The sequence below is a fragment of the Gymnoscopelus braueri genome (genome assembly GCF_963280865.1).
Source record: "Gymnoscopelus braueri genome assembly, chromosome: 18".
Classification (NCBI taxonomy): domain Eukaryota; kingdom Metazoa; phylum Chordata; class Actinopteri; order Myctophiformes; family Myctophidae; genus Gymnoscopelus; species Gymnoscopelus braueri.
The window spans coordinates 28,257,669-28,284,861 of record NC_137618.1 but is presented as its reverse complement, the minus strand read 5'-3'; the positions used below and the strand labels follow the sequence as shown (position 1 = coordinate 28,284,861).

At 42.0% G+C, this 27,193-nt stretch overlaps 3 protein-coding genes across 3 annotated transcripts; 1 reads left to right on the top strand and 2 right to left on the bottom strand.

The window, feature by feature from the left end:
* Positions 1–1,035: 1,035 nt before the first annotated feature.
* Positions 1,036–6,483, bottom strand: LOC308073307 (kinesin-like protein KIF2A; the record flags this gene model as incomplete). Its single annotated transcript, XM_080412184.1, has 3 exons — positions 1,036–2,823; positions 4,327–4,623; positions 6,028–6,483. The coding sequence occupies 3 exons, from the start codon at positions 6,481–6,483 to the stop codon at positions 1,036–1,038; spliced, it is 2,541 nt and encodes an 846-aa protein (XP_080268310.1).
* LOC308105781 (kinesin-like protein KIF2A) lies at positions 4,666–5,961 on the bottom strand (the record flags this gene model as incomplete). Its single annotated transcript, XM_080456708.1, has 1 exon — positions 4,666–5,961. A coding segment is annotated over one exon (1,296 nt), but the record flags the coding sequence as incomplete, so codon positions are not given.
* A 3,139-nt stretch (positions 6,484–9,622) lies between the features above and the next one.
* Positions 9,623–26,705, top strand: stk17b (serine/threonine kinase 17b (apoptosis-inducing)). The gene is made up of 7 exons (XM_080412534.1): positions 9,623–10,124; positions 14,855–15,067; positions 18,272–18,410; positions 19,244–19,370; positions 19,959–20,007; positions 20,647–20,826; positions 22,213–26,705. Exons 1-7 carry the CDS (start codon positions 10,003–10,005, stop codon positions 22,460–22,462), a joined length of 1,080 nt encoding a protein of 359 aa, XP_080268660.1. The 5' UTR covers positions 9,623–10,002; the 3' UTR covers positions 22,463–26,705.
* Positions 26,706–27,193: the final 488 nt, after the last annotated feature.

The window sequence follows — 27,193 nt, the reverse complement described above, 5'->3', positions numbered from 1 at the left end:
GGAGATCTACAATGTGGTGAGGTCCATGAAAGTAGCCTTTGAGGAGATCGTGTTGACCGCAACACAGTCTCTAGAATAGCAGTGATTGCAGGGCTCAGCATGGAAGCCCCTGAAGTTTTCGAAGCCGTAGGTCAATGGGACTAAATTAATCTAAACTAATCTAAACTTGCAATCATTTTAAGTGCCATTTGTGAAAATAAATATTGACAAGACTTGGATAATCATTGTGATGTTTTTTTTTCTTACACTTGGTAAGTGTAAGACAAAACACTTGATAATTGCTAATAACCATTGCAAGTTTTGTCACTTTACTTAAAGGTCACAAAGTCATGCTATAGGATATTATAGTATGATACAATTGTTAATAACCATTATAAAATGTTGTCACTTTACTTAAAGGTCACAAAGTCATGCTATAGGGTATTATAGAATGATACAATTGCTAATAACCATTATAAAACGTCACTTCACTTTATAATGCGTTATGATACATTATAGCACTTCTCTATGTGCCTTTATAACTAACTAAGTTATGATAGTTATAATATGCTGTTCCACCGAGCTTAATAATGCATTATTACCAGCACTTATAATACGTTATAAACGTTGTTATAAGTTGTCATACTGATTATAAACATTTGTAACAAGTGTTAAAATGCCTTATGAACACGGCACATCTTGACACGTTAATGGCCTGTAAATGTGTTCTTTTTGGCATGCAACACTGTCATACTATGGAATATAAATAAGATTATAGACGTCATAGACAATGCTTCCGTCTGTACAAAAGTCCATTCAACCATACATACATTCATCACATGGGATTTAACTGCATCTACCATAATTACCCCATTACCACACTGTACACACTATGAACTGACAATTCAACTTAGACTAAACTAAACAGAAAAAAGAAAGAAAAAAGATAGGGAAAAACCTCATCAGTGTCTTTGTCATATTCATGCAGAATGTCATTCTCCTCCATCACAGATGTGGACCATCCTGCCCACCGCCCACTGCTGTGTGCGTCTCTGGCTAGGGCTCCAGCAGGATGTCTGCTTTCAGCGCCATGGCTGCAAGCTTCGCCTTAGTTGCCTCTGTCGGTCTCTTCCAGAAGAACATTTTTTTCCAGACACTCTTCTTTTTGCATTTGTTGTTAAGGCACTCTTTCTGCCTGTCATGTTCCAAGCTATGCTTCGCCAGCCCTGGTTCAAGGCATGCAGTTGCCTCTCTTGATCTCCTCCAGAAGCTTAACCTTTTCCAGACACTCTTCTTTTTGCACTTGTTGTTGAGGCACTCTTCCAAAGCCTCCCTGTCATTGGCCCAAGTAATTTCTTTGTTAGTGAATTTGATGTTCTCCTCTTTCAGAGTGCTATTCTCAGCCTCTAGTTGTGTCAGTCTCATATGATCCATGGCTGCTTTGCACAATGACTGCTGAGCATGGGACTCAAGCTGACGGTTGACGGGCCTCTCTGGGATGATCTGTTTACTGGATTTTTCCTCTTCCTGGAGTACAGAACCGAGCGACTTCACTTTATCTTGAAGGTCATTGGGGATTTCTCCCTTCTGGTTTTGGATCTGTTCCAGCTCGGCGGCGTATGAGTCCACTTCATAATCCACCTCCTCTGTCATCTCCAACACCTCCTTATCCTCCTGCCAGTGAATTGACCCCTGGAACTCAGCTTGGTGGTCTTCTAGTGCCTGTTCTTCCATCTCCACCATTTGAGACACCACCGCCTTATGGAAGGTAAACAGCTGAGGAGAAACCTCCTCCTCATTCTGCTCACAGTGCAGTTTGAGGTCATCTCTCTGTGGCGAGCTGCTCAGCCAGTCCTTGTCCAGAATCTCTAGCCCGTTGACTGCGTGAATGTTGGGACGGCCCCTGGGGGCAACTGTCAGCTCCTTCACCCTGTTAGCGTAGTGTAGTGTGTTGAGGGTATTTTCACATGATGCCATACCAGGAGATATGGTTGCAATCATGCACGTATGGGAGTTCTCCCCAATGAAGGAATCTCTGAGGACTTGAGTGAGCTTGCTGCCCCTGAAAGGTGTGTAAGCCTTGTTATGTCCTAGAGCCCTGATGCACTCTTTTAGTGCCAGCAGACTCTTGTTAATCTCGGCTCCCTCCAGACGAGTCTGGTGGTCACTTCTGGATGCATCAGCTCCTCTCTCGTTCCCAGCCAGATCAATGAGCGAGAACTTCCCGTGCATCGTCCCCTTCCTACGTAGAATGATCTGGAAAATAGCATGGCTCCTAGAAGAGTGTGTGTTGGCTGAAGTCTGACCCAATGCTCTGCAGCTGTTTCCCACTTCTATGAGTTTGAGAACATCCTCCGTACATGTGACTTCTTTCTCCTTGAGTCCTACCACCTGAACCTGCTGTTGACCATCCTCCATCACCTTCAGCTTAGCTTTATTATTCAGCAGGTCAAACACCTTCCCATTGTAGATTTCAAAGTAGGTTGCGTAAACTTGTAGTTCTAATTTCTTATGGTTTGGTTTCTTCAATATGAGAAACACATCCTGAGCAGTTAGCGTGTATATTCCTTTGGCACAATGCTGGTTTTCTCCAGAACAATCTCCACCCATTGTATATGTTTTTCCACTTCCTGTCTGTCCATAGGCAAAGCAGGTAGCCATGCCCCTCTCAAAGATGGTCTCCACCAGAGGCCTGGCTGTGAACCTATACACCATCTCATTGGTTGTGAAATCGTCAAAGGCGTAATCGAAGCGGAAGGTCTGGTTCTCCAGGTAGCGGGTTAGGTCCACCTTCTGTTTGGGTTTGTGGACCATCACCACATCTTTACTGGGAATGCTGATCACATCCAGGTGCTTCATGGTCAGTTCTTTGTTGTTCAGGGGACGCTTCCTCACATAAACACATATTCTATGTTTTTTAATCTGGTCTGCTGTGGTCAGAGGTCTGTAGTCTAGACTGGCTCGGGAATCCCTGATCATGCACATGATATCATAGTTAGGAATGTTGGTGTTTAGCTCCGGTGTTCTCTTCTCTATCAGGCCCTGCTGCTGTAGTTGATGCCTTTCCCTCTTCCGCTGGAGTTTCTCCCCACCCTCCTTCACACGGTTGGACATTCTCCTCAAATTCTGGAGTTGTGTCTGAGCTTGTGTTGCCTGTGCAGGCTGCAGGGCGGGGGGAGGGGGGAATCGTTCAGACTGTTGGGGTCTGTGGTTTTCTAGAACCTGTTCCTCTATCTCCACCGTCTGAGACACTGCGTCATGGAAGGTATCCAGCTGAGGAGAGTCTTCCTCCTCATTCGGCTGCTCACAGAGCAGTTTGAGGTAGTCTCTCTGTGGCGAGCTGATCAACCAGTCCTTGTCCCGAAACTCTAGCTGGTTGACTGCATGGATGTTGGGTCGACACCCTTCTATTACCTGGTTTGGGTAAACCTTCAGCCTCTTCACCTTGTTAGCATAGTGTAGTGTGTTGAGGGTATTTTCACATGACATCATACCAGGAGATATGGTTGCAATCATGCATATATGGGAGTTCTCCCCAGTGAAGGAGTCTCTGAGGATCTGGGTGAGCTTGGTGTCTCTGAAAGGAGTGTGAGGCTTGTTGCGTCCCAGAGCCCTGATGCACTTCTTTAGTGCTAGCAGACTTTTGTTAATCTCGGCTCCCTCCAGGCGATCAGTGCTGAACACGTCAGCTCCTCTCTCGTTCCCAGCAAGGTCAATGAGCGAGAACCTCCCATGCATCTTCTCCTTCCTCCTTAAAATTATCTGGAACACACAGTGGCTCCTAGAAGATTGTGCATTGGCCAACATCTTACTCAATGTTCTGCAGCTGTTTCCCATTTCTATGAGTTTAAGAACATCCTCCGTACATGTGACGTCTTTCTCCTGTAGTCCTACCACATGAACCTGTTCACCACAATCTGAAACCTTCAGCTCAGCTTTACTATTCAGCAGGTCAAACACCTTCCCATTGTAGATTTCAAAGTAGGTTGTGTACACTTGTAGTTCTAACTTCTTATACTTGGGTTTGTTCAATGTGAGAAACACATCCTGAGCAGTTAGTGTGTAGAGTCCTTTGGAACAATCCTGGTTCTCTCCAGAGAAATCTCCACTCATAGTATGTGTTTTTCCACTTCCTGTCTGTCCATAGGCAAAGCAGGTAGCCATGCCTCTCTCAAATATGGTCTCCACCAGAGGCCCGGCTGTGAATCTGTACACCATCTCATTGGTTGTGGAGTCATCGAAGGTGTAATCGAAGCGGAAAATCTTGTTCTCCACATAGCGGCTCAGGTCCACCTTCTGTTTGGGTTTGTGGACCATCACCACATCTTTATTGGGAATGGTGATCACATCTAGGTCCTTCATGGTCAGGTCCTTCTTGTTCAGTGGACGCTTCCTCACACAAACACATATTCTGTGTTTTTTATTCAGGTCTTCTGTGGTCAGAGGTCTGTAGTCTAGACGGGCTCGGAAATCCTTGACCGTATACCCCATATCATGAATAGGAATGGCATTGTCTAGCTCCTGTGCTACCTTCTCTCTATGCTGTAGTTGACACCCTCCCCTCTTCCCCTGGAGTTTCTCCCCCTTCTTCACACAGTTGGACTTCCTCCTTGCTTTCTGGAGTTGTGTCTGAACCTGTGTTGGCTGTGCAGGCTGTTTGGCAGAGAGAGGGGGTACTAGTTGAGACTGTGGGGGTCGGTGGTCTTCTAAAACATGTTCCTCCCTCTCCACCTTCGGAGACATCGCCTCATGGAAGGTATCCAGCTGCGGACACGGTTCCTCATTCTGCTCACAGAGCAGTTTGAGGTAGTCTCTCTGTGGTGAGCTGCTTAGCCAGTCCTTGTCCCGAAACTCTAGCTTGTTGACTGCATGGATGTTGGGTCGACCCCCTTCCATTAACTGGTTTGGGCAAACTGTCAGCTTCTTCACCCTGGTAGCATAGTGTAGTGTGTTGAGTGTATTTTCACATGACATCATACCAGGAGATATTGTTGCAATCATGCACATATGGGAGTTCTCCCCAATGAAGGAGTCTCTGAGGACCTGGGTGAGCTTGGTGTCTCTGAAGGGAGTGTGAGCCTTGTTGCATCCCATGGCCCTGATGCACTTCTTTAGTGCTAGCAGACTTTTGTTAATCTCAGCTCCCTCTAGGCGAGTCTGGCAGTCAGCAATGGACGCATCAGCTCCTCTCTCGTTCCCAGCCAGGTCAATAAGTGAGAACTTCCCGTGCATCTCCCCATTCCTCCTTAAAATGATCTGGAACACACAGTGGCTCCTTGAAGAGTGTGTGTTGGCCGACATCTTACCCAATGTTCTGCAGCTGTTACCTACTTCTATGAGTTTAAGAACATCCTCCGTACATGTGACGTCTTTCTCCTGTAGTCCTACCATATGAACCTGTTTGCCATGATTTGACACCTTCACCTTGAGTTTACCATTCAGTAGGTCTAACACCTTCCCATTGTAGATTTCAAAGAAGGTCACGTACACTTGTAGTTCTAACTTCTTATACTTGGGTTTCTTCAACATGAGAAACACATCCTGAGCAGTTAGCCCATAGATTCCTTTGGAACAATTCTGGCTCTGTCCAGAAAGATCTCCAATCATAGTATGTGTTTTTCCACTTCCTGTTTGACCATAGGCGAAGCAGGTAGCCATGCCTCCCTCAAAGATGGTCTCCACCAGAGGCCTTGCTGTGAACCTATACACCATCTCATTATTTGTGAAGTCGTCAAAGGTGCAGTCAAAGCGGAAGGTCTGGTGTTCTATGTAGCGGGTTAGGTCCACCTTCTGTTTGGGCTTGTGGACCATCACTACATCTTTACTGGGAATGGTGATCACATCCAGGTCCTTCATGGTCAGTTCCTTCTTGTTCAGTGGACGCTTCCTCACACAAACACATATTTTATGTTTTTTAATTAGGTCTTCTGTGGTCAGGGGTCTGTAGTCTAGACGGGCTCGGAAATCCCTGATCATGTACATGATCTGCTGCTGTAGTACAGATCTTTCTCTCTTCTCATCAAGTTTCTCCCCCTCCGTCACAAAATTGGGCTTCCTCCCCATATTCTGGAGCTGTCGTGTCTGAGCCTGTGTTAGCTGCGCATGCAGTTGGGGAGGGTGGGGGGGGGCTAGTTCCGGTTGTGGGGGTTTCCTGTCGTGGGTCACCACCACCACTCTGTTATCTCTGGATGGCTCCATGGTGGTTCTATGCAGGTTCTTTGCAATGTCATTGATTATAACAGCAGCAGCAGGGTAAGGCAGTGGTGTCTCTGGGATGGGGACAATATCCTCATCTGTGGATACATCTGGGTTTTGAGCAAATATACTCTCCAAGTCAATCTCTTTCCCTTTTGTGCCTCCATTCTCAATCCACTCCACTGTGACACTCTGGTTGTCCTTATTAAGAGAGGTCACCATCGCCTGGTGGACTCGCCAATTTTGGCCATCACTGCATTTTATTTTCACACAAGTACCTATGACAATCTTTCCAAAGCAGCACGCCATTATTATACATTAATTAAATATCTAGTGAGATCAAAGTGTGTTTAAATGTCAAATGTATTTATTTGCTGTAACACAATTATGTATTGCACACATCTGTGTGGTTAAGGAGGAAGTTATTTGAAAATGTTAACTAAACCATCAGTGCCGACAAGTGTATTTATATTCCGAAACGCCTCAAGTTGGGTTGTGGGATGTGCTGATTGGGCAGTACTTTGACGACGTCATAGTTGCTGTGACAGCAGGGATCAAATAACTTTGTTTTCCTTTTTGTCTCCGCCAGGCTCGTTATAGTGCCACCAGGAAGCTGATTTTTTTTTAAACTTTTTTTTATATTACCGTACTCCTATATTTTGTCCAAACATAAAGCAAATCGGTACACATCATCTCTATCATGTGATCAAGACAGATCTGTCCGATTTTTCATATTCCGTCCTGATTGGCTAAGATTGGTTTCCAAAGGAGTGGCTCGGTTTGAACAAAATGCCTCAAATCATGAACGCAGCATCCGATAGCCGTGAAACTTTGAACGCACATTCCCACTAGGCCAAGGAAGACATGCCATCCTAGTGGTAAATTCATGAAGATGGCTATGCCAATCCTATAAGGCTTATCCTATTTTCCTAGGGCGTTGTGAGCATCACTTCCTGTCGATTTCATTTGATCAGGTATGGGTGCATCCACACATAAGATACAAGTCACCGGACGTTCCATCCACTCCCATGTTATGGGAAAAAACGGAACCGGAACAAGGGCTTGCGACAACTAGCGTCAACTTGTATGGGTGCATCCACACATGTACGTCAAGTTGACGCTCGGAAGTCGGAAGTCCCATCCACTCCCATGTTAAGTTAAAAACCGGAAGTTCCGGTCTGATGCGCGTCTGAAGTGCATATCCGGGTTCCGGTTTTCATTGAGTAAACGGCCAAAAATGGCCAGAACCGGAACAAGGGTTTGCGACCCTAGCGTCAACTTGACGTACATGTGTGGATGCGTTTTTTCCTATAACATGGGAGTGGATGGGACTTCCGACTTCCGTACGACAACTTGACGTACATGTGTGGATGCACCCTATCAGGGATCAAATCGACAGGAAGTGATGCCCACAATGCCCTAGGAAACTTGTGGATAGGATCCGACCCATCAGTTATAGGATCCACCTCCTTGCTCACCCCGCGGCCAGTGCTGCCATGTCTACATAGTGTGTATATCTGTCTGTCTCTTATACTGTATGTCATCATGATTTGTGTGCATGGGGTTCTCATCTTAAACAAGCTCAGTGCTTAATGAGATTTCCAGTTTAGTAGACCTTGTATTGTGAATTTGTACTTCCATGTACTGTCATGTACTGTTCTCATGTCTTACTAAATAAAGTACATCAAACAATCAATCAATACATATTATAAGCAACTTTGGGCTTGTTTTTCTGTAAAGTTGCTTATTTGGTCATGTTTCTTAATGTTGTTTTTAACCATTGGTTCTCAAACATTTTCACAACAACAACCCCCCCCATCTGCAAATATTTTGCGCCCAGGGACCCCTGTACCAGATTTGTTATTAAAATGTTTAAAATAACATTCAAAATATTTGGATATTTTTATGTTTTTGAAAATAGCAGATTTACAAGCTCACAACGCGTCACATTGCGAATTCGCGACGCATTGTGAGCTTGTAGATCGGCTATTTTCAAATATCCAATGCTTATAGTTTTAAAGTGCTCATGTGGCCTATTATATTGCTTCTTTTGGGCTTGTTTTCATATCCTGGCATGGCCAGACTAATATTACTGCGTAGATTAGTCTGGAATCTCTGTTTGGAACTTGCATTTCCAAGGGACTGATTTTTTTTTTAAAAAGTGCCTCTGGTGATAAACCCGCCCAACATTTGCATACTGGGCCCTGATTTGTGCCCCACAACTTAGGGAGCAGCGAAATCTAATCACAACCGAGCGGGGCCAAACCAAATATTTGTATTTATTTTTTCACTGGCAAATTCGTCTGGTTTCCAGGCTATTGCTTTCATAGACCTGTTTGCTTATTTCTTTCGCAAAATCTGGCAACATTTCGCCGCGCTGTAGTTCCAAACATTGGAACTTCCTCATTGAGATAGACAGAGCATTTCCGCGTTCTATTCTTACGATGGGAGTCTATGCTAGTGTCGTCACTCTCTCATACTAGATCACGCTGTCTCGGCAGAGGACAGATTTTGGCATAACACCGGCTGGAGATGTTGGATAGCGAAAATTACGTAGATTGCTGTACCTTCCTTTTTAATCACCTTGCATTAGCTCCGACGTTGCAGCCAATGGAGCAGACGCACTGGCGTTTCAGACGATAGAAGCATGCGCAGTAGCGTTTTAAATGCCAAAGTATTGCATTACCAGATTTGGCCACCAGGATACGGCAGCTTCAATGATCCTCCACAGTCCTTGGTAGGCTTAGGGCACTAGCCAATGCCAGAGGCTAAATATGTTGGCAGTGGTGGAAAAAGTACTCAAATATTTTACCTAAGTAAAAGTATCAATACTACAGTGCAAAAATACTTTGTTAAAAGTCCGGAATTCAAAATTTACTTAAGTAAAAGTACTAGTATTGGTATCAATATATACTTAAAGTACAAAAGTAAAAGTACTCATTATGCAGAATGTCCCATTTCACAAGTTTTTAATGTATGTATAAAAATCTTTTGAAAATAGCAGATCTACAAGCTTACAATGCTTCGCATCACGACGCATTGTGAACTTGCAGATCGGCTATTTTCAAATGGATGAAATGTATACAGGGCTGAACTTGTGGTTAATGTATGTTTTGTAATAATAATCAAAATCTACAAAGTAACTAGTAACTAAAGTTTTCAAATAATTGTAGAGGAGTAAAAGTATAATATTTGACTCCGAGATGTAGTGGAGTAGAAGTAAAAAGTACTAAAAATACTCAAGTAAAGTTAAAATACCTCAACATTTTACTTAAGTACAGTACTTGAGTTGAGAGTACATGTACTACTACTTCGTTACTTTTCACCACTGTAGGTTGGTCCCTCCAGACAATAGGATATCATTGAAATCCTCTAGCCAATTACAGCGTGATAGTGTTTCCGGGCACTGGGATCATTTCAACTATCTGAAACCAGCGCGCATGCGCCTAGTCCATGACGTGTCGCAAACAGAAGGATGTGAAGTAAAATATGTTCAAACTGTGTGAAGTTAGTGAACTGAACGTACCGGAGGCAACGACATCAAAACAAACGTTTGTTTACTTCTTGATATCATTCATACTTAGTTTATGAAATCGCTACTCGTTACAGTAACTGAAATCGATCAAAAATCATTCTTTAATAGCAAGCGGCAATCGACCATCGGAGCTAACAGAGCTAACGTTACGGTACATGACATGACCATGTAAAGTAATGTCCACGACCAACGTTTGTCGTGTTATCGTCAGGAAGCCAACGCAGCTCGGTCTTCTTTTTAAAACCAATCGATAGTTTTAATTGAATTTGAGTCGAAGAGGGAAGAGGATTATCATGTCTCGGAGGAGGCTGGACAGCCGCAGCGGACTGACCGCCGGTATGCTGGTAGACTGTCAGACCCCCATCAACACGGAGCCCCTGGAAACCTTCTATGAGCTGACTGGAGAGCTGGGCAGGTGAGATTATAGATGTTATTGTATAACCGTTTGTCAGTGGTGGAAAAAAGTACTCATATTTCTTTATTACTTCAGTAAAAGTATCAATACTGCAATGTAGAAATACTCTGTTACAAGTAAAAGTCCGGAATTCAAAATGTACTTGAGTAAAAGTACAAAAGTAATGGTAACACAATGTACTTTAAGTACCAAAAGTTAAAGTACTCATTAGGCAGAATGTCCCACTTCACAAGTTTTCAAATGTATAAAATGTATTCAGATATTTTGAAAATAACAGATCTACAAAAGTGAAGTGGTTGAAGTGGTTAATATAGGTTTTGTAATAATAATCTACAAAAAATCTACAAAGTAACTCACTAAAGTTTTCAAATAATTGTAGTGGAGTAAAAGTACAATATTTCCCTCTGAGATGTAGTGGAGTAGAAGTAAAAAGTGTTGAAAAGGAAATACTGAAGAAAGTAAAAATACCTCACAATTGTACTTAAGTACAGTAAAGTACTTCAGTAAATGTACTTAGTTACTTTACACCACTGTGATTGTAAATGTTATAACTGTTTGTGAACTGACTGGAGAGCTGGGCACGTGCTATTATAAATGTTAATATGTTATAACTGTTTATGAACTGACTGGAGATCTGGACAGGTCAGATTATAAATGTTATACGTGTTTGTGAACTGACTGGAGAGCTGGGCAGGTGAGATTGGTAGAGAGTGGAATAGGTTCACAGGGCTGATATTGAAACAAATAGTTAGATTTTTTTTAAACATTTTATAATGCAGTTATTTCAATTATGGTTACATTAAACTCATCATTTGGCTGGGTAGCCCCTGGACTAAAACCACTGATTTAAGTCAGAGAGATGATCAAAAGTATTCATATTAAGTACTGTACTTACATATTGTAGGGCACGTATTTGATGTCTGTTTGTGTAGGAGACGGGGGTAAAATATCTCTGATCAGAATAGTTTTTAGCATAGAACGTTCTTTTCTATTATGTGTCCATATTGATAACTGTCTGTTGGTGGAGGGAGAAAAATACTGATCAGAGTCAGAATATTCTATCTTATTTTTTTTTATGTGTTCTGGGACCATCTTCTCAAATGTCTTAAAGGGCCTCTTTTTGCCCCCATGTAGCTCTGACTCAGCAGTAAATTGAAAGTCGCAGATTTAAAATGAGTCTGACCCAACAAGGCAACAACAACTAGAACAATAATAGGCTATTCTCTCCCAATATAAGAGATTAGTCTCTGCACAATGTGAAAAATATTGAGATTGTTGAAAATGTCATTAGGTTTTTGTGGTGTCTTAAAACATTGCAAATGCAAAAATGGACAAATAATTAACCAAAACCATCTCCTCTCTAACAATTCCTGGCTTTCTCTCGAATCTGAAGTCTGATTTCAGTGAATATCAATTTAACATTTAATTAATGACATCAATGACCTAAAATGTTCCACTGGTTCCATTTAGGGCTGTTATGATGATGACATTTTACTTGATGATTATTTGAATATTTAATTGTGTTTTTGGCATTGGAAAATGACATTTCTGTTTGGCTAATCGTAAACAAAAGTTACACAGGGCAGAATATTACTAATATACAAAGAATGCCATATTTAATAACTGGCAATACAAAAATAATTGCGATTATCTCAAATAATTGTGATTAGGCCATTATGTAATAATTCTGAGTGTGACAGGTCTGTGTGTGACTCGTGAGAAGTTTGGACAGTCCAGAAAACGGGGAATTCCTCTGTATTTGGTGCAAAGCATAACTTGTTCTCTAAAAGGGTTTAGGTATGATAAGGCAAGATACGACTCCATCCCAGAGGAGAAACTAGGTCATGTTTAGTAGCCACAAATAGCTGCTGTACAGCAACAATAGAAGGACGAACGGCTCACAAGCACACTTAATATTCCTGTGTGTGTGTGTGTGTGTGTGTGTGTGTGTGTGTGTGTGTGTGTGTGTGTGTGTGTGTGTGTGTGTGTGTGTGTGTGTGTGTGTGTGTGTGTGTGTGTGTGTGTGTGTGTGTGTGTGTGTGTGTGTGTGTGTGTGTGTGTGTGTGTGTGTGTGTGTGTGTGTGTGCGCGCGCGCGTGTGAGAGAAAGAGCGTGCATGGTCATATTCAAATCAATCACATCATCTGTTGCCCCCATTCTGCTTGCAAATCAGGAAGGAGGAAACTAACTCATGTGGAAACCAGACTTGAGTTCAGCTACTGAGAAAGAGGAAATGGCTCACTCTCATTCACTCACTCACGCACTCACTCACTCACTCACTCACTCACTCACTCTATTAGTTGGCATAATATTTCATACAAAACATACAGCTCAATATGCTTTATATTAAAGAGATGTGGGGGGGGGTCACAAACATAGATGCAAAGTGCTTTGCATTAATTAAAGCACATTAATCAATAAGAAAGTTAAATAGAAAATGGAAGGAAATAAAATGCTGGGTGATAGTGAGAAATGTTGCTATAAAAAGCTTTAGAAATATGTTTTGAAGTGACATTTAGTAAAGACTTAAACAGAGCCTGCCTCTGTAATCGCTTTCGGTAAGGCGTTCCATCATTTGGGAACATAATCGAAGAAAGCCAGCTAAACAGGAACAACATACATTTAGTCCACTTTGTCTCTGCGTCTACTATATAAGGTGTTTGTGTGTGTTTGAAAAACAGGAAGTTTTGAAGTGTCACAATCTAAAGTTAGTGACCACATTTTGGTAAACGTAAAATGATCACCCCTGGTTTTCCTTTTAAGGAAATCTCTTCACTTTAGTGTTAAACATGCCCATGTGACCCAGATGATACAGTACACAGTACCCACCAATACCAAAAAGAAGGAGGGGAACTACTTTGAAGAAAATATATTTTGACTTGAGTGGTAAAATATACTGTATGTAGCAAACAATTTTCAGCATGGGTATGTCAGGGTGTGATATATTCAGGAAGTGGCTGGTGACTGGTTGAACATTGCCTTTAAGACTAGTGCTTTTGTAGCCTGTTTGTTTAATGTATAATGGAGTGCTGTTTGCTCACCTGCCAAGCAGGTCACCTTTGTGTTGAGTTACAGGAGAGGAGATAAGCTTTACCGCCTCTGTTTGAAAGTTGGACTGTAGCCATAGCCAATGTCCAACTGTATGTGTGATTCATTAAACATACCAAAAATGTAAAAACAAAAGTCACATTAAAACAAAGCAGTTAAGATGAAGTGCATTCAAAGTTAGTAGCCCAGTATGTAAAGCTATAATATTTTTTTTTAAATAGTTAGGAGTACAATATATAAAAGTGCTGTTGTGCATTTTAAAAAGTGCAATATGCATAACTGTGCAGGGAGCTGTTTATGATGTAGTTACAATACAAAATAAGTGTTTATACTGTATATAACCACATATTTTCAAGAATGAAGATGGTTTTATTTGTCACTCACTCATACAGGTTACAAACAGCAAAATGTTGGTGTGACGTGTATTTTGCAGTTTCATTCCCATCCTAACATGTTAGGATAGGAAGGAAGGTTAAGGTACAGGGGTTGTGGTGGATAACCTTGCTTGGATAAGGACCCTGGTTAAGGTAAAGGGCCCATGGGTGGGGTTTGGTTAAGATTACACGATTAATACAATATGCCAATAACTGCAAACAAACCCCTACCTGCCTTGACAACTAGTTTGTTTTTCTAACATTTATGATATATCGTGTGATGATGACTCACGCGCAGTTCACAATGGTTAAGCCAAGCCCATAGAGCCTTGTCACTTGTGTAATTTAATCTGCAGTGATCATGACTGATGATGCTGGGCTGGAGGAACAGTGATATATCACTTTCTCTTCTCACATGGTCATAGAGTTGGTTATCAATAGTATCAGTAAGCGATGTACTGAGTGGTAATGGTCAAAGTTTATATGAAGTACTATTAACATATTGAATATGTACTGTATGTCAGCAGATGTCTAAACTCCACCACTGTTGTCATGCTTTCTCAAAACTTGCCTAGTTTAGCAATTCATCAATGATACCTCCATGTCTTCATTTACTGGAGAAAAAAAAATCATAACTGGTTAAAGGAAAAGCCATGGAGAGGAGATCATTTCTGTGACTTTTCTCTACATTGTTTAGAGCTACAATGACGAGAATACTACTTCAAATGATCTCAATATTGTTATGTAATTCATAAGAAATAATATTTTAATAAATTTTTCATGACATTCTACAAGCTCACAATGTGACACAATGCAACTATTTTTATAGAAATAGTTTTTACTTCAAAACAGACACTGGCAGTTTGATCATTCATGGTTGTCCAGAGTCAACAGTGTGTCGGCAAGCAAGTGCACATGTGCGTTATGTACACTTGTGTGAGTGTGTGCTTGTGTACTTTACTTTTAATTTTATTAACCACTTAACCACATGAAACCTAGCATTCCTATTCGGGGGCGAAAATACCAGATCTACAAGCTGAGCTTGTAGATCAGATATTTTCGGCATTTGTTTATTTGTTTGCTTATAAATTAAATTTTATGAAATCTTTTTTTTTTATTGATTGGAAGATTTTCTCCTTTCTGACAAAATATCAGTCAAAACATTGGTAATCTGTGGTCCAGACGATTTGGCATCCTTTGGGCTCTATCTGTCGTATTGGAGGAGGTGTGGTGGAGCCGTAATGAAAAGCAGTCGCTGGTTGTCATTAACAACGTAATGCTGCTTTATGCTGATGTCTGTCTGTCATAGGGGGAAGTTTGCAGTGGTGAGACGCTGCGTGGAGAAGGCCACAGGGAAAGTATTCGCCGCCAAGTTCCTGCGGAAACGGCGGCGAGGTCGTGACTGCCGGGCAGAGGTGGTGCACGAGATGGCCGTACTGGAATTGGCTCGCCACAATGCCCGCGTGGTCAACCTGCATGCTGCCTATGAGACGGACCACGACATTGTGCTGTTGCTGGAATAGTGAGTTAAAAAACACAACAAACTTGTGTATGTGTGTGGGTACACTGAGCCAGGTGTGGCTCAACCACATGACCACTCTCGGGTTCAGACAAGAGCTTTTTTTTAAAACAAATACACACACGCACGCACACACACACACACACACACACACACACACACACACACACACACACTACCGGACACAACAGAAACACACACTACCGGACACAACAGAAACACACACAATCGGTGCACTCCACCACTGGAGCTGTTTAGGGTTCAGTGCCTTGCTCAAGGTCATCTGCACTCTGCGGTGGAGAGAATGCTTGTCTAAAACCTTTAAGCCTAGTTAAACCAAAGATTCGCAGCAAGACTAAACCGTTTTAGAGAAAAAGCAGCTGTCAGAATTACCCTGTCGCAGGTCGGCTGAATCAGAACATATCTTACTTAATATGATTTGTCTGTTTAGAGAACAGCAACATACAGTATGTTCTCATATCCTTCAGGGATGCCTTTAAAGGCAGCTTTCCACCGCACCGATTTTGGGCCGACTTGACGTTGGAAAGCGTTGGATATCGTTGTTCCGTCGGGTAGACGTCCGTCGGGACCTTATCGTCCGACTCCGAGAAACCGAACATGTTCAGTCTTTGGGCCGACTGGTAGAGACGTGGGGTAGAGATGAGGGGGAGAGAGAGAGGTAAAGGTTTGGTCTGAGCTGGCTTCGGTGTTGCCAGATTCTGTGAGAGAAACAAGCGACCACGTTTATGAAAACAAGCCCTAAAAAAGCGACCAGTTTCACCACTTGAGCCCTTTTATATCAGCTATTTTCTAAAATAATCTTGAAAGCCAGTCCAAATAAGCAACTACACTTCACAAACAAGCCCAAACAAAAGCAACCAGCAACTATGAATATTAACAAAGCGACTTTACAGGAAAACAAGCCCAAAGTTGCTTATAATAAGCAGACCTGGCAAACCTGGCAGCCCAGCCTGCCAGCTATAACGCATTAGCACAACAATGTGCACATCGGCCGACAGTTTGTGCTGAACGAAAACAGATTACCAGGCTGTTGTAGTCTGTTGTAGTCTGACTCTGAAGTAGTCTGTTTGGTGGAGAGTCACCTTAAAGGAGCATTTCACCCCTGGAAGAACTTACAGTCACTCAATGTTAATAATATTTGTAGTAGATAACAGTAGCAAAATTTGAAATTTGCACCCTATGGCCAGAAAAATATAGATGTCTGTGTGTTTCACTGGGGTTTGACTGGACTGCTGCATTACTACAATGACCATAATGCTTTGGGGCACTGCCCTTCCTTGTGGGGAGGGTAGGCTGCGAGGGGTGTGGTCTACATTGTAGTCAGGAAATAAGGTGAGATAAAGAGACTCTGAGGATATGGATACAAATCTAAAAATAGAGATAAAACACAAAAAACATACCAGGATCATGTTTATGGGTCCTAGACCTAGATAAAAATAGGGGTTTGATGCAAAATCGGCGAAATGTCCCTTTAAAGTCAGAGCACTGAGGTCCCAAAGTATTACATCACAACTCATTTAATCCATGTAGTGTTTTAGAAAGCAATACAACAAGACAAAACACATTGATATCTTATTGGGAAAGTTTCCCATACTCGGGGGGGGGGGGGGGGGGGGGGACAGGTCTGTCTGCTGTTTATATTTCATAGCCGGGAGGGACTGTGCTGGATATTTGCCCATTGGTTGTCTACAATATAATATAAATAAAGCAGAATAGATATAATAAGTAGCTAAACAGATACAGGAGGAAAGGTTGTTTTGCTGTCAGGTGCTGGAGTTTGTGTAGGAAGTAGTTTGTTTTGACTTGACAAGAGTCGTTGCTGTGGAAACGGCAGCCGGTCTCCGCTCGGCGCTTTGATGTGAACTGTGAAGTTTTATAATGTTGCAAACCACAGAGAATTCTGACGCAAGTGTTTGCAAGTTTCAGCTCGGCTTGTTGCGAATCTTTGGTCTGAACTAGGCTTTAGGCTCTGTCGTAATATACGGTAATGCCATGGAGGTCATACTTTGTGTGTGTGTGTGTGTGTAACCCCCAACAGATTTACAAGGATTTATTTGAAGGATGGATGTATTGAATCCACATGTAAAGTAAAGTAAATTACTTTTTCAGCTGAAGCTCCATGTGTAGATAATATCCATAATGCCATTCTCCCAAGTTTGTGGAGTTAAGCAAATTCTATGGAGCCAAGTCTCTTTTAAAATGTATTTCAGTCTTTTTTTCTCTCTGTATCGACATAGCAGCAAGTAGATCCATAATGCAGATTGTAATCTGCAACGCTGACCGGAGGTGCATCGCTGGTGTTTTCCAGCCACACCCTTAGCAATGTTTACTCTGAAGAAGAGAGACCTGAAAAGAATAGTTCCACCTCCTAGTCTGTCTTGTACAGTGCAGTCTCAGGACCATATATAGTACTCCTGCCCTGAGGAGCACAAAAAGCCTAGAAACATTAGGGAAGTGGCATATTAAAAACTCCATAAATACACCTTGGCTTTAACATCATTAAACTTGAATTGATATCAAGTAAGTACAGTAGTCAGTTAAAGCAGTGTAATGGGAGTTTCTTTAACATTGTTGCTTTAATCTCATAATCCCATAAGCAGTCTGGAGACATTTGAATAAACCTTTGATCCACATGTGTCTTTCTTTGTTACCGTGTCTTCACTGAAGTTCAGTTGATCTGCTATATGGTAAATCAACTGAACTTAATCGGAGAAATTGGTGACAATGCAGATGGAAAGTAGCCTGAATCTGTTTTATGGTAAATTCAGGCTATTTTCCAACTGTATTGTCACCAATTTCTCTGGATTCTTACCACTTTCATATTCTTTTGATCTACACGTTTCCAAGGTGTTCTGGTGAGCGGTTATGTTGTTTATTATGAACTCTGCTGTCTTGCTTTGCCTTTTCTTTGGCATCTCCCTGTCAGCTTGCAAACATACATTCTGCAAAAATGTGCTGATTTTCGGTGAAGAGATTTGTTGTAGAAGAAAATACTAGAGGATCCCTGGGGGACCAATAGTCAACTCTGTGTGTGTGTGTGTGTGTGTGTGTGTGTGTGTGTGTGTGTGTGTGTGTGTGTGTGTGTGTGTGTGTGTGTGTGTGTGTGTGTGTGTGTGTGTGTGTGTGTGTGTGTGTGTGTGTGTGTGTGTGTGTGTGTGTGTGTGTGTGTGTGTGTGTGTTCATCAGTGCGGCAGGTGGAGAGATCTTTGACCACTGTGTGTCTGACGAGCTGCTTCCAGAGGCACAAATCACCAGACTCATTAGACAAACCCTGGAGGGGGTTCACCACCTCCACCAGGCCAACGTGGTCCACCTCGATCTCAAGGTCTGTGGACGGGATGCACGCACGTACATACACACACACTTTAAAAAATTGCAGATCAGCTATTTTCACTATTTTGGAAAATGAATGAACTTTTTCAACATTTGTAAATTTTCTTAGCTCTAAATGCCCAAAATAGAGAGGCCAGGTTGAAAGTGGATAAATGAGCATGCACAAGGATGAGCATGCACAAGGATGATGATGGAAATATGACATTTCTGTGAATTTTAAGCAGCTGTTTTTGTAAAGATTAATACAAATTATTCTAACTATGCAAAGTAATTGCGATTAGCTCAAACAATTTTGATCAGGTGATTATTTAATAATTGCCACACACTTACGCTTACACATGCGCGTGCGCTCACACACAAACACGCACATGCGCACGCGCACACACACACACACACACACACACTCTACAAAGACAGCTGTGTTTGCAGGACACATGAGAGTATTTCACACCAGGTCAGCACTGCCACTTTTACTGTTTTACAAGCCAAACCAGCTTAAAAGGAATAAAATCTAATCAATCAACATCCAAGCAATGTTAGCTGTCAGAGTGATATATAGACTTCTCCGTAGAGCCAAATACCTTGCTATACAGTCATAATTCTTAGCAGTTACATGGTATCTTGTGGTAATTTTCCACTATGATTAAGTCACTTCCTGATTTGACAGAGAACAAGCTAGACCTATTGTATCTCAGCAGTCAGTTGGTTTATTTGCACTTGGGCAAAGTGCTAAAGGCACAATAATAAAATAAATAAAAATTAAAACAAAACAAATCAATATTATATGGCTCCCTGTCTCCCTCTTTCTTTCTGTTTGTGTTCTAGCCTCAGAACATTCTCTTGACCAACCTGTCTCCTCCTGGGGACATAAAGATCGTGGACTTTGGTCTGGCACGGCGACTGGGAGGAGTGGGAGAGCTCCGAGAAATTCTAGGAACACCAGAATACGTGGGTAAGCCAGTGATCAGGGATGTGCTGGCCACTGGGAAATTCGGGACAATTCCAGAACGGCCGCGCCATTCCAGGCCGCCAAGACAGGGCAAACGAACGTTTTTTTTGTGCTCCCGTTTTAGGAGTATTACGTGTCGCGCGGTCCAATTATTAGTTACGTTACTGTTTGGGCTGAGATGCTTTTCAGCAGTGGCGTAATTTACATAGTGTTGCTGGGTTAAAACAGTGAAACGTATGCCCCTTTACGCTCAACTTGGCATATGAGCCTACAGAATATCAAATTAGTCTCCAGGATCCATAAATTACAAGTCCCAGTCTTCAGAAGGTGGCATACCTGTTTCCGGAAACACATGAGGGTGAAGGTGTCTTATGTTTCCGGTTCAAAGCTGCTGCTGAGCCAATCAAACGAAGCCTGGCAAATTGAATTGGAACAGGAGTTCCAATCGGCTGCTAAGCCAATCAAGTGAAGCTAGAGATGGGGAGTGACACGCAGCAAAGGCCAGCTAGACCTGACAGCTTCTTCTGGTGATGATAAAATATAATCACTCTCTTTTCTTTCTCTTTTGTCTTCCTTCATGGCTCCATTCAGCCCCAGAGATCCTGAACTATGAACCAATCACAACAGCAACTGACCTGTGGTGAGTCCTTAGTTTACACGATGCATGCATGAATGTTAAGCTAAACAGTCCCAGATATTAATTCAGTATTACTGGTTATTTATAACAGAGGTTCCTAAACCTTTTAATCTCGAGACAAAATGTTATGTCTCCCTGGGACCCAAACTTACAAGAATATATTATGATTAAAGCTGTACCATGTAACCTTCCTGTTCTACGTGCTAAGTGCTTAATGTTTTACCTCTGTGCTAACTAGAGCCTACCTGCTTGCTCTGGGGAGAAATTGAATTTTGACCTGAACACAGGATTTAAATGTCTCAATAGAAGAGCATAGAGACCAAATACTACCACCCCATTTGCACAGTATATGTTATATTGTATTAACATATGCTACCATACAGATTGGACAAAATAACATTTATTCACACACACACACACACACACACACACACACACACACACACACACACACACACACACACACACACACACACACACACACACACACACACACACACACACACACATAAAATAGTGAAAATAGATGATCTATAAGCTCACAATGTGTCACATCGAAACGCGTTGTGTGATAGTTATGGCTCTAAATATAAAGAATGGAACCCGGCGTGAAGTGGTATGTCATGGTTTTGTTTTCTTCAGGAGTGTCGGAGTCATTGCCTACATGCTGGTGACGGGTGAGTCCCCGTTTGTGGGGGACGACAAGCAGGAGACCTACCTGAACGTGTCTCAAGTGAATGTGGACTACAGCCAGGAAAACTTCTCCAATGTGTCCGAGCTTGCCGTCGACTTCATCCGCAAGCTGTTGGTCAAAGCACCTGAGTGAGTCACCCTAAACCCTAACGTGCCTATTCTGGGGGAACATCCATTGAAAATATTTTGTGTAGAGTGAAAAGAGGAGGGGGCCTAGTATTGAGCCTTGGGGGATTCCGGTCAACTAAGTATATACACTAGGGTCTATGTGGTTAACCACTCTACTCAATGTGAGTTCCTGTTGTCAGGATGTTTATTCTGTACGAATAACTACATATTGGTATGCCAATTATGACACAGTGCATTAAAAAAAGCTGTATGGAAAAGTTCAGTTAGTAGAAAAAGATTGAATGCAATGAATAGGCTCTGTGCTTAACTTTAGCTCCAATTTCCTGAAGGTGGCATACCCATTTCCTGTTCCGGCTAATTATCCCATAGCTTTGTTTGATTAGCTTGGCAGCAGTTTTGAACCAGAAACGCCAATCAAACAAAGCTATGGGAAAATGAACCGCGACAGGAAATGGGCACGCCACCTTCAGGAAACTGGGACTACAAGTTATGCAAAGAGCCTATTAAACAGGGAGGAAGGTTTGTCAAATAAATAATAAGTATGCAATTTGACATGCTAATGTCAAATTTATGGAAAAATTCATGTTAATTTTGAAGTGTTTAAAGTGTGCTTAAAATATATTTAACATTTGGATGGAAATATAACTAAATGTAGTTGCACCTAGTTTAATGTGTGTATAAACTAGGAAATATTAGTTACTGTGCAAGAGTTCAATAAAAATGCAGGCATGAAAGTATCAATAACAAAACAAAATATTTGAGCTTGCAGAAAGCACAAGCAGCACATTAACACATTAACCGCCAAGAACGTAGTCCTACGGTCCGTTAAATCCAACTGTTAAGCGCCGAGACCGTAGCCCTACGGGCTGCGGTCTTTTCGCGCATGCGCGGTCCGGGTGCACTTTCGGAATTTTTTTGATCCACTTCCGTTTCCGGTTTGATGACCGGAAATAGAATTATTTGGGATCCGGTTTTGACGATCACGCCCGCTCCCATTCTACAGACGAAACTGAAACTCAATTCTCTTCCTGTAGTTTTTTCTCCTCGCATTTCACTGTTTAACGTAATCCGCTCTAACTACAACATGGATACCCCGTTTGACACGCGATCTTCACTGGGAGATACAGGGAGATCTCGCGGATGTAAACAGACCGTGTAGAGCTCAATCTTAAGGATTTTAACAAGATCTATGGCGACATGAAAAAAACAAAAAAACAACAAAAACACCTTGGCACTGGTGAGTACATTATGAGATTAACCTCTGGCGGTCGATGTGTTAAGAGGTAAATCAAAGTTATCCCCCACCCCCCCCCCCCCCCACACACACACACACCAATCCTTTTTTGGATGACATAAACATAATGAAGCATGATTGTTCTTGTCCAGGGATCGTCCCAGTGCCGCAGACTGTATGAGCCACCCCTGGCTATGGCAGCAGCAACCGCCTCCCCTCGTGGGCCCGGAGCCCGTAACGCCACGCACCTTCTTCCGCGATAGGTGTAGCGGCACGAAATGGGCCGCCCCACCACCGGACGACCCAGAGGACAAGGAGAACTTCCTGGATTCGCCCCCCTCCCACACAAAAAGGTTCCGTTTCGACGAGGAGGCACTGGCTGCCGGAGACGGTGACATCTAGAAAGCAGAAGGGAGTGTGGCGGGGTAGTTCATTACCCCCTCATACTGTAGGGTTTTAGGGGCTGTGTCGACAGAAGTAGTTTTTTGAGCGCCCTGCGCCTTTCTGCCATGCATTGCTATGGTAAAGACGCACTGGTGCGCTCTTCTTCCCATTGCAGAGCATCGCGTTTTTTTGCATGCTCAGCGCCCAGCATTTTTTTGGCTTAAAGTAGAAAATAGTTCAACTTTTGGAGAGGAGCACGGCTCACCAATGTCATTTGTTGATAGGTTCGAACTCTGCGGGCGTCAATAAATGCTCCATGCGCTAAATAAGAAGCTATCTGGACATGATATCCAAAGTGCTCCTCCGCTCAAAAAACGCTTTATGTGGACACGGCCCTTTAGTTTGTTTCCTGCATTCAGAGAACCAGCTGCCAATTGGCCAACATGCGAGAGCACTTATGCCTGATTTATACTTGTCGTGTCGTGTCGGGCACCGGCGCGCAACTAAGTATAAATCACCCTTTAGGCGTGATTTTGTGTTCCTTGCCTTGGTGGAGGGCAGGCGCCCATCACTCAACGCCAAAGATAACCAGCTAAAGGTTTTGAAAATCTCAACGCTGATTTATCGCTCTTTATTCTTTAAACGTGTGGAATATTTGTTTCTTGATTCATGTAATGTGTTGGTCTAAAATAAGTAATAACTTTTATTGTGCGTTGATATTTTCAAAGTACTGTTTCATGTTTATGCTCTTCTAGTGGTTTTTGTGTGGGGAATCTCAAGGGAAAATCTATGCAATAATTCTTACTCTTCTGTTTGTGAAATAGGTTTTTTCTTTCTTCTTTTTTAAAGGAACTTGAAACCACATGGAAATTTCTATATCTTACTTTGCCTAAGGGCCTGAACCTGTTTTGAAGTGGTCTTAGTGATTGGGCCCAGCTAGTGTTATGTTACCGTACGGATTACGCGCACACACGCATGCATGCACACCCATCCAAAATGTAACGCAACAAATCATTACAGTTTTCCATCTGCCTGCCTACTGTACATGATGAACACGTTTCCGTGTCGAGTTGGTATTTCTGTCTTCCGGTGACATTACTGTACGTAATGTTTTGTCACCGACACGGTGGCACAACCCTGTGATGTTTGACGAGAAGCTGTATTTCCTCTTAATAGACAAACCAGCTGTAGGGCAGGATTACAAGCAAGCATATTACATTCCTTTTTACAGTAGTTCTTTTCTCCAGCTCTCACGCATTCAGCAAAATAAATCCAGCATAATTTTGTCCCCATGGGCCAGCCCCTGAGGGGTACAGGCTTTATATAAACCTTTTAATAACTGGGGAACTCATGCATGGCTAAATGTGGAACTTAACCACTTAAAACCCTAGCGTCCTTATTCTGAGGTGAATATTCTGAAAAAATAGCTGATCTACAAGCTCACAGCGCAACGTATTGTGAGCTTGTAAATTGGCTATTTTCGGATATTTATATATTAAGTGTATAGTGAAAACAGGAGCGGCCCTCGTATAGAGCCCTGTGGACTCTGGTCAACTAAGTATATAGGGTTTAAGTGGTTAAGAGAAGACCACTTCTAAGGGCACTGGACTAGAATGTCTTATAATATATGAATAGAATTGTATTGTACACATATCTGTATATGCAGTCATTTCAACAAAAGAAAAAAGCCCCCGTTGGGGAGACAGGTTATTTTTTGTACCACGTTGTGTGCCTCATTTGAAAACAGAATGACATCAGCCAGTTTTTCTTTTCTTCTTTTTTTTTCCTTTTACGTTGTAAGTGAGCCAACAGGTCCGGCTGGTGTCTGTTTAGTAGCAAGACGACAGATTAAAACTGTTACGAATGAAAACAATGACTCATGTGGTCACACCCGTACATGCTGTCCCTTCTGTAACTTTCCCTTTAATACCTACACTGTAAAATCCTGAGTATATTCATTAAATTGACACTGAGGATTGTACTGTGTAGTGGCAGAGAGACATGACTTGAACTCTCCTTCCTTATGTTTTGGTAGTCATTCAGACATTGACTTGAGCTTGTCCTGTGCTTCCCCCAAAACAACCTGATCTGTTTTAATTTTGAATCTGCATTAAAAGCTACAGTATGTAATTTATGGGGCTGGTGGCCTTAAAGGTCAATTATACTAGTGTATAGTAAATAATTCACCTTAGGCTTCAACCACCTTCATCCGTCCGCTGTCTTCCTCATTCTCAGGGCATGAACTGTCAGTCTATACCCGTTTGCCTCTTTATATTTGCTGATTTTTGTTTTATACTCTTAATATGATTCTTTATAGGCCTATTATTTATGTATTGGAGTAGTATGTTTGTTTATATTTTGATGTAAAAGCTGTGCTGGTGTGTTTGGAGCTGTGGTTGTGGACTTCAGCTTTGTGGGAGGCAGTGTTGTGCTGTTCCACACCTGAGACACCAGGAACATGCAATGAACTACCTGTAGAAAAGCAGCAGCAGTCTGCGTTCTTATCAGTGCTGGTTTAATAACGTTTTGGACATACATGGTTTCCCCCCAAAAGTAATGATATGATTGAAGAAGGTATTCTACTTGCTTACAGTGTTGAAATAAGTTGCCATTGCTATGGATGGGGACTTGTTGCTTGGATGGTTCTAGGAAGTGACAAGATAAAGGGGATGGAAAGATTGTCCAGATGGTTCTGGAAGACAATGTGAGAGGCTTTTGATGGGAAGCGAGATTGTTTCACAGTTGAGTAAGCTTTGTGGTTCGATGGTGACATAATCTTAAATCGTGAAGTGTAGTTGAATATTGTGAAATGAGGGTGTGAAAGATTTTTGGAGAAGCAGCTGAGATACTGAGAATGTTAAAAGCAAGAACAGATGATTCTGATATAGATGTTTTTGGAAGAGAAAGTTAGGAAGGTATAAGTGAGATGGTTGAAAGGCTACTGTGTAATGTGAAATCCGAGGTCCTGTCGGGTCAGTGCACGCCAGCCGTGTCCTATACGTCAAAGCATGATAGAATAACTGTCCATGATGGCAACTGGCACACTGAAGCTTAGCGCTCAACTCTGTCAGCCTCCGGCAAAGCGTTCCCTTTTGTTCATAGAGGTGCCAAACACATTGTTATTGTTTGTTGTTGTACAAGACCTCAAGGTTTGCCCAAGCGATGTCACCAGAATCATACAATGGCCTTTTTGTGTCACACACTGTGGGATTATGGGTGTTTTCATGCACGGCCATGTGCTCATCTCTATGCTGTCATCCTCGTGAACTGGAACACCACAATATTTAAAATAAAAAATACACCTAAATTTGTAAATTCATCTCAGCAAGATTTATAAAAAATCGTATTTGTCTTACCATTGAGGAATTCTGCAATTGAGGTGAGATTGATTAATTTAAATGTTTTTCCAACTTGTTTTGTTTGAATCAGGTGACATTGTCTTGAGATAAGACATAGCTTAACCACTTAAACCATACAGTATACTTTGTTGACCGGGGTCGCCCAGGGGTCTAGTATCCTCTGCCTCTCCCTTTCCCCTCTACACCAAATTTCACTCACAACTTGTCACGTTTTGACACTTTGTGAGCTTGTAGATTTGCCGTTTTAACCACGTGTTCTCCTATTTTTGTCGAATGTTCTATTATGACATGCCCAGAATAGGAATGCTAATTTGTTAATAATAGGTTAATTTGTTTCGATAAAGGACGTTTGGGAAATTGTATTGAGAGAAGTAAAATTACCAACCTGCCCACTTTCACTTGTAGAAAACTATTTTAAAACTTGTTTGTAATTTCATCCGATATAAAGGTGGAGTTGTATTTGGCAGCGCTGTCAGACAGTGTTGTCACTTATCTGCGGTGTTGAATTAGTTGTTTTGTGCTGCTGACCTGATTAAGATCCTGCAGCTGCCAGTCATTCCGTGTTCTGTGTGTTTGTTTATTGTCTGAGTGTGGAAAAAAAGAGATGCTTCATTTGCACTCCTACCATCACCCTTGAGAACTAGAGCAGTGAAGTCATCGTGATGTCATCTCACATTCCTGGTCGACTGGAGCAAAACCGGAGAAGTTTGAGTGAAACTCAACTCGGAAGCAAAGTAACTATTAGACATGTATGTTTATTTGGCTGTTTTTTGTTTTTAATGTACGAGCATTTTCATTGTGTTGGAAAGAAATCTACATTGTATTCTGATTGACCACAGGCTAATATGTAGGTATTGTACAGCAAGCTGGAAAGCTCATTAAAGATTGTAGAAAATATGTAATCCTGTTTTTTTTTCCCTCATCTTTGCTGAATCAATGATGCAAATAGGTTTTGATTTCCTTTCATCTTTTTATGCCAGTGGTTTCCAAAGTGGGGTCCAGGGCTATGATGTGACACGTGAGCTTGTAGATCTGCTATTTAAGAAAATGTTGACAAATCTACTCTTAGTCTTTTCAAATGTACATTTGGTTGATGAAAAACTTTTAACGTGACAAAAACAACTACAACCAGTGTTAAAAATGTGGCACATCATCCTAGATTTGGGGTAGCCTAACAAAATAGAACCTCCCCAGCCAACCATAGTATTTGTGCAGGTTGGTGATGGGATTTTTGATCACTGCCCTGCTAATCAGAGCCATTTTAAAAAAAAAACTCTGCACAGAGCCTTGGAAGACCTCCAGCAAGCTGATTACACTCCTGGTAGCTCTGGATGTGTCCCCAGAGGCCCCTGTGGTCTTTTCGTGCCACCGTGCACAAAAAAAACTAAAC